Consider the following 12,802-nt stretch of genomic DNA (forward strand, 5'->3'; position numbering starts at 1 on the left):
TTGACTGCATTGTTTGTCTGTAGGAGATTGATGCTGGGCTGCTGACTGTGATTGGATATCCTGCCTTCTCTGTGGACGATGTGGAGCTGATTGACCTTACACGACGCACCATTCAGGAGAAACTGGAGGTAGGCAGATTCTGTTTCTGGTTGTCATATTTGTTGTTTCATGATGTCAGCAGTAGTCCATTTATATGACAGTTTGTCAATGGTTATTTGGGTTGTGTTGTTGATTATTTGGTTTGGTTAGTAATTTACTGTTTTGTTTTGTTAGGGACCATCCTGAATTTGTGTGCGTGTGTTTGTAGGTGGGTTCATACATGTGTGTGCATGCTGATTTTAAGCAGGCACTCTTTTTGTTGTCGTTGGGAGGGTCTCAATTTTGTACACATGTACTGCGAGGGATCATTAATTTTTAAAATATGCTTAAAAGTTATGGGTGGTTGGTCATTGATTTTGTAGATAACATACAGTTTAGTTATGCCATTCACATGTTTCTCAACATCACCCCCTAGCCATACATTATGAACTGTCTCTTTGTTGTGTTTTTGATGTTGGTGGTGTAACATGGTTGGTATATTTTTTATCCTGTTGTGATGATCAACAAACTTGTCAGTTTACTATGTTGGTGCACATACAGTATATATTTGTACTGACAAGTCACTGAATGTTTGTATTACAGGGTAGGTATGGATGCAGCCGGTTCCTCAGGGATGGGTACAAGACAGCTAAGGAGGTGAGGAAGTAATACAGTGTTTTCAAACTATTTGATTAGTTTTCATCAGTTATAGAATATGAAGCTGCTGAAACACTGCACTGATGTATGAATGTATGTTGATGATAGGTTTATTCTGATGCTTATTCATGCAGTGACTTAAGAAGCAAATTAGTGCAAACTGGCACCTTGTTTCGTTTGGTAGTTTTGAAAGATTGTAACAAACTGCCATGTCCTACAAAGACATTTACGTATACGCTGTGAAAATTTCTTTCCAAATTTTGCCAGCCAGTCAGGCTAGCTTTGTCTCAAAGTTACTAGCCCACAAATAATTCACTAGCCAGTTGGGCCAGTGCCTCTGGAATTTGACCGGCCCAAATGGATTTTACTAGCCATGGGCCAGCAAGCCAGTGGCCATTTCATACATTGTATGGTTGTTGTAAGCAACTGCTGAATGTTGACGTTTCCAGAAAACATGAGGCAGAATATCAGTCTGTATACAGATCTAGGTATATCTCTGATGTGGTGAATTACAGAACCCCAACAGACTTCACTATGAACCCTGGGAGCTGCGAGTGTTTGAAAACATCGAATGTCAATGGCCCATATTCTTTGCTTTCTTCATCCTTGATGGGCTCTTCAACAAGGATAAACAAAGGGTAAGATGCCTTTCAGCTTACACAATGTACCAGCAGTGCTGTTGTATTTCTTGAAAGAATATTCAAAGCATGATTTACCCCCAAGGAATTTAGTGAAATGTTTGAACTCTGATTTCGCGGGCTTTTTTTTCATCGCGTTTTTTGCAACTTTATAGGTTGAATTGGCATTTTTTATGATTTGCTTCGGTAAGTGCATACCGAAAGGTACCAGAATCTGCAAAGTTGTGTTTTACGTTGCATGTGACCTTTAAAGAATATTCAAAGGAACCTCCAAGGAACATGAGTTTGTTGTCAGAAGTCAACATTGCCATGTAGCAGGAATATTGTTTAGTGCAGTGTAAAACTAAACTCACTCACTCACATTGTCAAAAGTGACAAAATCAATCCAGAGGTGAGGCTTCTTAACTTGATTAATAAGTCTGGTGGAGATCAAATTAGTTTACAGACCTCTGTCATGTGCTTGGAATGTTGAATGTCAAACGAATAAAAGCATTTGTTTAAATACATGTAACTTTGGACTTGGAAAGAACATGGATATCTTGTTTAGGAGTTTAATACTTGGCAGGAATGTTTTGCACATAAAGCATCATGATTTTAGGATTGTGTGAATTTATAGACAGTAGTAGTCTGTGTTTGTGTTAACATGGCGCCACGACAAAAGGGTATTGGGATCATAGATTTTGATTCATCTGTACCTGTGTGCAAAAAATACATCAGTGTTACCATGCAACTTTCTAGCATGAAACTTGTTTTCACTTTCAACCATTTTGTTTTTAGTTCGAATGATTGTACTAGTTTGCATGCCCAAATGCTACTATATAATCAGATATGAGTCTCTATGTTGTGATAGATTTTAGGAAATGCTTTTGCAAGTAGTTAACACGCCAGTTGTTGCATTATCCAGTGCATCCAACGTATCTTCTCGTGACCTCAAAATAAACATGTGTGATAAAATGGTTTAAAATTGACAAAATGTTGTGAAATGTGATTACAGTTTTCAATTTGTGTAGTTATCATTGGTTGTATGTCTCCATGTGCAGTTGTCGAAGTCCAACAGAGATTTAGCGCCACAGTCACTTCTATGTAGAATTGATCATGAATTGCTATCATGTAAAGTGTCATAGATCATTAGGGGTTAAACGCTGACATGTAGAAATGCACATCCAGTATTGATGATGCTGAACTGCATGATTCACAGATGTTATAATCTGTATTTTTCCTTATCCTGACTCATGCTTAATTGCTTACTCTCCTCTTCCTGGTGAAGGTAGTGGGACACCTGAAATCCCTTGAAGTTCCCTTCTAAAAGAAGTGGATGTCAAATCACACTCAATCAAGTAGTAGCTCCCTTCCCCTCCACATGGTTAGCTGACCGCCATGATGCTTCACTTCCTCCCAATCGCCCGATGAGGGTGGGTGGAGGCACCTGGGGTCCCGTACACGGGGTTAAGTCTTTCATTCTTTCATTTTTTATAACTAAATTTATGCTGTATACTGTTTTTGGCTTGTATATATTTGTTATTATTATTCAATTTTTTATTGTGTCTATTTCTAACAAGTATTTCGTCAACTAAGACTTTGCCTAAGTTGATGAAATCGTGTTTTCAGTGCAGATTATGGCTGTCGGCAGTCGACCCGCACATACTTTGCCCGGTGTGTAAACCTTTATGTTCTGCTCATACTCGTTGTGTATTTTGCATTAAATTGTCTCAAGCAGAATTCGTATTATATTTATGGTCTGTTCACAGACCTGCTAGAGACAAGCAGGCTTGCATTAGCTATGTCTAAATCTATTGAAATAAAGTCGGGTAACATGGTCCGCACCTACGGTATTCGATGAAAGGATTGAAGGGCAACGGATGCTCTCAGCATTCCATGGGAAGGACTAAACCTGTATGCGTTTCACCCTCCAGTATTGTTACCAAAAATCATCGAGAAAATAAGACAAACAAAGAGGTTACAACTGAATTTGGTCGCGCCTTACTAGCCAATGAGAGATTGGTTTCCAACACTTATGGAAGAGCTAGGACAACCAACACTACAGTTACCAGTTTAAGAATCTTCTCATTCATCCCCACACAAAACAAATGCACGGCCAACCATCAGTATTCCGTCTTCACGTATGGACCGTATTAAGACTTGTTTGAAATGCAGAGGATATTCAGCGAGAGCAGTGAAAGCAGTCACCTTAGCTTTACGGAAATCCACTCGCACACTTTATGACAACAAGTGGAAACGGTTTGAGACATACGCCAGGAAAAGGGGATTTTCGGCAAACAAGGCAACTCATACTCAAATGGCAGATTATTTATGCTATTTACGTCAGTCTAAATGTCTGAAGGGTTCTACATTGTCTACGTACTTAACTGCTCCCATGGGAACAGGGACCAAACTGACTAAAGTACCAGAGCTCATTGCCTTACTACGTTCGTTCAAGTTTGGAGATCAACAACATGGATTTAGAGCTCCAGCCTGGGATCTAAATATTGTACTCCAACATCTCACAAGTGAAGCACATGAACCACTTGATCAAACTTCAATTGAAATGTTGACTCAAGAGATGCTATTTTTACTTGCCTTGGCTACAGCGGCAAGAATATCAGAAATTCATGCTCTAAACTTTAATCGAACAAGTTTCGACACAAGTCACCAGGAAACAGCTCATTTAGGTCTAAGATGGGATTTCATAGCAAAGAATCAACTGCCAGGTCAACCGGATAGACAGTTCCGTATACCAGCTTTGTCTTCAGTCTTAGGACCACATGATACACAAGATTTATCATTATGTCCAGTGAGAGCATTGAAAATATACATTGCACGTACCAAGTCTAGAAGACAACGGTTCAAGCGCCTATTCATCCCTATATCTACTGAGACACCCATGGAAGTATCCCGCAACACTATCTTAGTCTGGATTAGAGCTGTTATAATTAGAGCGTATACAGCTGCAGGATTAGACCCTCCACGAGCCTCTAACCCACATAAAGTCAGAGCTCTAGCCTCTACACTAGTGCTACATGGTAACTGCTCACTATCTACTATTATGGAAGGCTGTTTTTGGAAGTCGTTATCTGTGAGACATAGCCACGCAGGACGTCACTGGCATTCATCAGTTTGGACCTCTTGTCGTTGCTCAGCAACTAACATTTACCCAGCGACGCTGACTTAACTCACCCAATTTATCACGTGACTCATGGAAACCAGACGCTCTGTGGAGTATTTTGGTGGAAAGTCTATGCGCACAACTTGAACAGACTAGCATAAATGATTATTACCTTGCATTCATTAAGAAGATAATTAAACGTGAAGAAAGGTTGCAACTAGTTTCGATTGTTGTATCATGATATTAACAGAAACTAACAAGACAGTAGATTTATTAGTGTCATTACGTACCAGTCAACAAAACCCTTTTTTTTTCATCTGGATGTGATTCCCCCGCAAAATCTACAATGAATATGAGAAGAAGACTGAATTATCGCCGTTACAAGTTCCTGCTAGGGGGGGAAATTATTGGACGTAATTTACAACTGACAGCAGAATCTAGCGTGGCCTGACCCACTGCAGTTTCTGTCGGATTCTGTAAGCAATTAAGCATGAGTCAGATAAGGAAAAATATGTAATTTTCTGAGTATAATTGATATTTTATACTTATCCTGACTCATGTCGAAAGCCCTCCCAACCGCCCCTCACAGACACACTAAATTCTCACATTCTCGTGTCGGGCGATTACAGGAGAGAATGAAGTATCATGGCGGTCAGCTGACCATGTGGAGGGGAAAGGGAAGTAATACATGGGTGAGCGTGATTTTACATCTGCTTCAACGAATTTCAGGTGTCCCACTACCTTTGCCAGGAAGAGGAGAGTAAGCAATTAAGCATGAGTCAGGATAAGTATAAAATATCAATTTTATTCAGAAAATTACATTTTGTATCAGGTTGAAAAGTACCGCCAGCGCCTGGATGAGGTGATGATGAAGACAGAAGATGGCGTACCCATCATGCCCGAGTTGTACTACGTCCCTGGAGACAAGGTAAGCAGGATACAGTCAGAATCTCACTAAGTTGTCCTATGTTGTCATCCATATCAACAAGAGTTCACGTAAACTTTCACCTGTGAAGATGGGGTTAAAATTAGTTTCTAAAGGGGCACTGATGTGAAGCAATTGATGTTTCTCGCCAACGGTCTAATTACAAAACCATGTTGCAAGTTGGTTAGCACCTGCTCCCTCAACCATGATAGGCACAGTAACTCGACTACTGCTCACATTGGCAGTTTTTCTTGACCCTAAACAGTGAGAAGGGTCAATGCCCATCACATGCCGTTTTTTTTAAAATATCCCTGGTATTCCTTGTCTGATTGTATTGAAGTTTCCCTGCAGAATAGTATTTTTCTTTTGCCTGTATGGTATTTGACGATCCAATTTGATCCTATTTCTGTGTTCTTTTACCTCGATATTTAACCATGTCATGTAATAAAAATATGATGTCTGCAGGCATGTAGCAAGACATTTGTTTCGTATAAGTCCAACAGATTGCAAAGGTTCATATTTTGGTAGTATTGACTGTTGGCCCAACTTTCATAGCAAAAATTATGTGTGATAATTGGTAGATACGCCCCTGGTCTATTATTTCTATTATTTCTGACCATTGCTAGAAAAGTCTGAAACTTTTCTTTGATAAAAAGGTGATTATATTTATTTACCCAAGTAAACAGCAAATGCTGATAGGTATTTCTTATGTAACAACGAAGTTCTGTTTGTATCCTCTAAACAGTTTCAGCCCATAGGTGTTTTCAGGCCACATGCAGTACAGTGATTATTTCTCCCTTGCTGTAACGTGTATTTTGTGGTATAAACCTACACATGTTATTTGTCATCATTCACTTGATGGTCAGTTAATGAATTCATAACCGGTATGATTAGGGGTACCTACACCACTCCTATTACTCAACATAGGTTCCCATTTGGCATTTCTTTTGTCAGGAATAAATATTCAACATTATAAATCAAGGTCGGATGTGTCAAATGCATTACATGTTATATAATATGTGCATGTAAGTAATGCAAGAAGGTTTATCACAAAAACAAACATTGATCAAAGGATAAACCGATAATACACTGATTGATTAATTATTTTTATCTTTTTATCTTTGGCAGTGTTTATGTGTGTAGATTTATTAATCTATACTGACTACACCATATCATAAAGTACAAGTGAAGGAACAACAGTTTTCCTTCAGAAAATTAACCTCCAGTATATTGATTGCTCAATATTGGCTAACTACATTACTTAAATTGGCGGACATAATACAGTAAGTTGCCAGGTGTGCTATCTTGGGTGACCAGTGAGACTATACACCACTGTGAAAAACCTGAAATGATATATCACTTTTTCTTATATCAGAATGTTTAAAGACACAGAATGTGTATTGCAGACAACATACACGAAGTAGCGCATAAGGCATGTGTGAAATGTGATTCTCGTTGGCAATCTATACAATGTTTAGATATTACAGTCATTTTATAAATTCACTAAAAGTATAAGCAGACCACATGCTTTTTCAACTTTCAAAGTGCATACATATATGATAATAAACTAATTAGGGTTAGGGTTATAAGACAAATAACAAATTAATTAGAGTTATAGTGAGTGAGTGAGTTTAGTTTTACGCCGCACTCAGCAATATTCCAGCTATATGGCGGCAGTCTGTAAATAATCGAGTCTGGACCAGACAATCCAGTGATCAACATCATGAGCATCAATCTGGGAACCGATGACATGTGTCAACCAAGTCAGCGAGCCTGACCACTCGATCCCGTTAGTCGCCTCTTACGACAAGCTGAGTCGCCTTTTATGGTAATTAGAGTTATAACAGAAATATAAAGACGTACAGTGACTTTGGTTTTTTTGCAGTATGAACAGTTTTTTGCCATTGGCAGATGATTAAGGTTCAAAGTGTTTCATTTGTTTTCATAATAACGAAGTGAAAATGACTTCATCTTTGTTGATCAGTCTATATTTAAACTATCAATTGTGCATACGAGTGGCGCAGCAGAGGTCACAAACCAGTCATGAATTCTGGGATATCATCCGGGTAGTCACAAGAGAAAAAAACAGTAACAAAAGCAGCAACCATTCCAGGGAAATTCTTCTGCACTAGTGCCCCTTTAAGCAACCCGGTAAGAGGCCACTATATGGGTCAGACTCTCAGACTGTGTTTAAGACATCATATCAAGGTTGCGTATATTTTTGTTCATCATGTCAATCACTTGACTGTCAGACACTGACTCAGTTATTTACATACCACTGAAATATTGCTGATTGTGTTAAATAACATATAAGAACATGCAAAAAAAGCTATAAACTGAAGTTTTAAGCTTGCAGAGTTTTACTGGTAATTTTTTGTCAGTGAATTAGAGAGCTACTGGCAATTAGTGGCATGAGACTTTGCTTCTTTCAACTTAAGCAGTTTGCAAACAGTAATAAGCGGTGTCTTGTATTTAAAATATACAGTTTCATTTGCAAAGAGATGATCAGGGGTATTTGATGGCATTCAGTGTTCCCAAAGCATTGTGATGCTATTTCCTTGCACTTTGCAGTGGTATCTGTTTGTAGAGATCAGTTTGTCTCATATAATTCATAGTCTTGTAAATTCATAAAAGCTCCTGAGGAGGCCAGTCTGGAATAATGAATAACTATCCTTGATTTCAAGGTGCACTCCTCAATGTTATGATCACTGTTAAAAAATTTAATACAGTTTACAAATCCATTTCCTTATTTGTTAGTATTATTTTTGTTTATCTGTGCCATAATGGTTTTCAAAGACAACAAAGACACTGGTCCATGCCTTTTTATTGGATTCAATATTGTTTGTGATGTGCTGTCTTAAATACCAACACAAATTGTGTTTTGGGGGTAACATATCTTTGTTGCCAGAAAATGGATATGTATATCATAAATGCCAAACTCAAGTAATATTAACAGTTGTTGGTCAATAATCATATTCAGTGTTTTCGAAATGGCGACTTCCATTCCATTTTGTGAGGGAAAATGAACAATGGTCATGAACGTTTGGGGTTTTTTACCTACACAGTGGCCTGGCAACCAATTAAAATCACATCTTAACATCTTAAAACATTCTTGATGCTCCTTCTTGCTCAATCAGATGCTTAACCTTTAGCCTGATCATAATGATATCTTTGATTAGCATTAGATGGTGTTTGTGATGTGCTGTCTTAAATAATGATATCTTTGATTAGCATTAGATGGTGTTTGTGATGTGCTGTTTTAAACAATGATGTCCTTCACTAGTATTTAAACTTTGGGAAGAATCCAACAACTTGAAACTTCTGGACTTAACAATGTTTCAGGGACATCACTTTCCCCCATACTAATATTGAATGTTTCCCTGACTCAGGTCGATGATGAATACAAGAAACCCAACAGTCAGAAGCGTCTCTCTGGTGGCAAGATCCCTCAGATGTGGGGACAGTCCATGTACATCCTAGGACGACTCATCTATGAGGTGAGACAGTATATACTTGACGGGACTTTTCAGCGTTACCAGACCCTGTGACCTCTTGAAGAACATGTGTATTTCACCTGTATTTGTGTATTTCATTCAGGGTTTTCTGTCTCCGGGGGAACTCGATCCTCTCAATCGAAGACTGGTGTCTGAAACAAAACCAGATATTGTTGTTCAAGGTAAAGTACCAATAATCTATCATGTCATTAAAGCAGAAATATCTCATACCGTTGTTAGTCAGTCCCCTTCAAGACAAACAACTGTATCTTTCCTATATAGATGTATTATATTCATTTGTGATCCTGTGTTTGTTACAGTTGTGATCATAGGTTACAGTTTTGGGGTTTTTTTTGTATGTTGTGTAACTTTGTTTCACTTGTAATCCTGTGTATGTTACAGTTGTCATGATATGTTACAGTTGTGATCCTGTGTGAGGATTCTGTAGTCCAGGACAAACTGTCCCAGCAAGGCATCGAGCTGGAGACAATGAAGGATGTGGCCCCCATCCAGGTGTACCCTGCCAGGGTGCTCAGCCAGATATATTCCCTGCTTGGTGAGCTGACTGACAGAGACATACACTCTCAGTGAAATATTATCAAGTTATCATGTATCAGTTATGTGACCTATCAACCGATTGCTACTTTCAGCTTTTTTTATTGATCTTCCTCTCAACAGTCAAAGAATCTTTGTATAAAACTCTGCTAAGCACAACCAAGCTATTTTTATTGATCTTCCTCTCAGTAGTCAAAGAATCTGTTTATAAAACACTGCTAAGCATAACCCAGCTTTTTTTTATTGATCTTCCTCTCAACAGTCAAAGAATCTTTGTATAAAACTCTGCTAAGCACAACCAAGCTATTTTTATTGATCTTCCTCTCAGTAGTCAAAGAATCTGTTTATAAAACACTGCTAAGCATAACCCAGCTTTTTTTATTGATCTTCCTCTCAATAGTCAAAGAATCTGTGTATAAAACTGTGCTAAGTATAACACATTAGTGCTTGCCAATGTTTAGTTTTGGTCATTTAAATTGATCAGTAGTATGTAAGGCATATTAATTACAAAATATTTTATGAAACTTTTACCTAAGAAGGTGTGTGAAGGATGCAAGAAAATAGTACTCCGAAATGAATGTGTGAAGCTGGTATTCCTTCATCTGTGAACTGTTTTGGGGAATACAGAAAACTATTATTATAATGACCTCAACGTTACCACTAAATGTAGCTTTTTATTTCTATAGTTCATTGTATGCATTTTGAGTAAAATAAACAGCTGGTGACCTGGACAAAGCAAACAGTTTGTATATCCATGAGTTCATTGTAAGCTATAGAAATAACCAAGAACCTAAGACATTACCAGAGACAAATAGATGAAGTATTTAAACGTCACATTTATTTGGAAATAACACTTGTAATAATAAGTTTATTGTCATGTTACAACAGATCTCTAACCTAAAGGTTACAATATAAATCAGTATGTCCAGAGTGAAATTATTATGTCAGTAAATTAAACCACAAGATCAATGAACAGTCATTGAAATATGCCAAAACATATAGTTTCTGCTTTAAATCGCAAGCAGGGGACACCAGAAGTGAACTTATACGTTGTATCCCTGTGGGGAATTGAACCTCGGCCTTTGCCGTGCTGAGTGAAAACTTTATACCATTAGTCTATCCCTCGCCCCATGTTTATAGGTAACAAGCAATACAATGTCAGTGCATTCAGGAAAATTCAGAATGTTTTTTCTGTAGTATATTGTAGGATTGTTGGCAAAAATTCTTTAATATTTAACTTACTCAACAAGTAAATGTAAGAACTTATATTAGGAAATGACTGTGTGGGATTTTAATTTACTTTTAATAATACTTAACAAATAGATGAATTTATGCATTGTTTTATAATTCTTTAGGAAAGAGTAACCGCCTTGGTTTGACTGGAAGGCCTTCCAGTGAAATTGGTCTCCTAGCAACCAGTAAACTCTACATGCTGCAAGACCAGATTCTAGCATTTATCCCTCAAGTAAGTGCTACCAGACTTTCAAGGTGTGTACATATTGCATTATTTTTAATGTTCCATATAGTATTTGTTGTTAATTGGCAAATATTTTTTAAGAAATCATAAATTTTCAGTTTGAATATTTATTGTCATTATTTTATTCTTAATATTAATGGAAAATATAGAGTGATGAAATTAAATATATGCTGAATAAATTTTAAAACCTGGCTGTGTATGTTTACCGGCATTCAGTTGTTCAGTATTCTCATAGTGGCACATAAAAGCTATCCAAAGCTGGCAGTTTGTTTTATTGTGTCAGTGATTTACTTTTTAACCATGAAATGACCCATGGGAATTTAACAGTAACAGTAGGTGTGTGGCAGGCTATCCTAGTCACCAGCTCTGTGGATCAAACGGTCAGATTTCTTTAATTTGTTCAGTTTGTGTCATTGTACCCTGACAGTGTGGATAATTCCTCATAATATCAGTGACTGGATTGTCAGGTCCAGGCTTGATTGTTTACAGGCTGCTGTCATGTAGTTGGAATATTGCTGTGTCAGACATGAAACAACAAAACGACAATACACAGCAACCATGAAAACATGTTTTAGTGTCTTAATAACAGTTTTTGGCATGTTAGTAGACTATTTGACATGAAAGTTTTATTTTGTTAAACCATGTGACAGGAATTTTGATGATGCATTATGATTTATTTTCATTAAACATGTTTTAACTATAACTGCCATGGTGGTTGATGGTGTATGTTATACTCTCATAACACATGTTTCAGCTAAAGTCATTTAGATTGTTATAACTTTGCCAGTAGCGCTGACCGTTGCAAGTATGTGTTGTACTTAAACTTTCTATGTAACACTGCAACAACCCATAACACTAGGACGCATGCTCTTAACAGTGCCTGCCCAATATCACTAAATATACAGGAGGAAAAGCACAAGAGAACTCCATACAGGTGTACTAGAACTTTGGTCACCAGGTGCTTGATGTGAAGAGAGTAGGTCTCGATAAAATATATTAATGTTAAAATCTATGACAATGCATAGAATAGTGTTAGAAGTTCTTTTCAAGTTTATATTTGCGTTATGTGTTTTAGATTGTTCATCTGTTACTAAACCAGGACTAGCTGAGTGGGCTTATAGTAGTGTTCAATAGCGCTGATGGTCGTCATGATACTTACTAGACTACTTGTAAGTAGCACTGATGCCATGATATCAAAGTCTACATTGTAGTGGGGGTGTCATGGCCATGCTGTTGTCATGAACTAGTCAGTAGCCTTAATGTTATTTACTTATCAGCAAGTCATGAAACTGATGGCAAAAACTGGTCAGTAGCCATGATTTCATGTACATTTCATGAACTGATCAGTTACCCTTATGTCATGAACTGGTTTGTCTGCCTTGATGTCATGAAATCATAAGTAGCTTTGATGGTATGTCATGAGCAATAGCCCTGATATGGCGAACTAGTCAGGAGCACATGTCACAAACTAGTCAGTAGCCCAAATATAGTGGTAAATTAGTAGGTCATGAAGTCATCAGTTGCCATGTGTCACGTCATGAGCAATAGCCTTGATATGTCATAAATTAGTCAGTTGCCCAAATATAGTGATAAATTAGTATGTCATGAAATCATCAGTAGCTATTTTGTTATGATCGTGCCAATAGCTCTAATGATCTAGTTGGGAACCCTGATGTAATGAACTGGGGCTCCTTTCACGAAGCAACCTTTACTAAGGTTAACCTTAACTCCCATTCTTTAACACTGCCTCAAGGTTACGTCAGACTCAGGTAACCTTATGTTAAAGAATGGGAGTTAAGGTTAACCTTAGTGAAGGATGTTTCGTGACAGGAGCTCCTGGTCAGTAGCCCTGATATAATCAGGAAAGTAATAGAG

At 37.7% G+C, this 12,802-nt stretch overlaps 1 protein-coding gene and 1 pseudogene across 11 annotated transcripts in view; both read left to right on the plus strand.

Annotated features, from left to right (window-relative positions):
• The window catches only part of LOC137274395 (probable phosphorylase b kinase regulatory subunit alpha), a 57,823-nt gene that overhangs the window by 8,068 nt on the left and 36,953 nt on the right, over positions 1–12,802 (plus strand). For all 11 annotated transcript variants that reach the window (XM_067807559.1, XM_067807556.1, XM_067807563.1 and 8 more), the window contains exons 8-15: positions 24–128; positions 682–735; positions 1,251–1,373; positions 5,309–5,404; positions 8,791–8,898; positions 8,999–9,077; positions 9,317–9,451; positions 10,806–10,915. In XM_067807559.1, the coding sequence (XP_067663660.1) occupies positions 24–128; positions 682–735; positions 1,251–1,373; positions 5,309–5,404; positions 8,791–8,898; positions 8,999–9,077; positions 9,317–9,451; positions 10,806–10,915 (810 nt within the window). The remainder of the gene's footprint in view (positions 1–23; positions 129–681; positions 736–1,250; positions 1,374–5,308; positions 5,405–8,790; positions 8,899–8,998; positions 9,078–9,316; positions 9,452–10,805; positions 10,916–12,802) is intronic.
• Positions 3,249–5,240, plus strand: LOC137274717 (uncharacterized; annotated as a pseudogene).

The sequence above is a fragment of the Haliotis asinina genome, chromosome 2, assembly GCF_037392515.1.
Source record: "Haliotis asinina isolate JCU_RB_2024 chromosome 2, JCU_Hal_asi_v2, whole genome shotgun sequence".
Lineage (NCBI taxonomy): Eukaryota > Metazoa > Mollusca > Gastropoda > Lepetellida > Haliotidae > Haliotis > Haliotis asinina.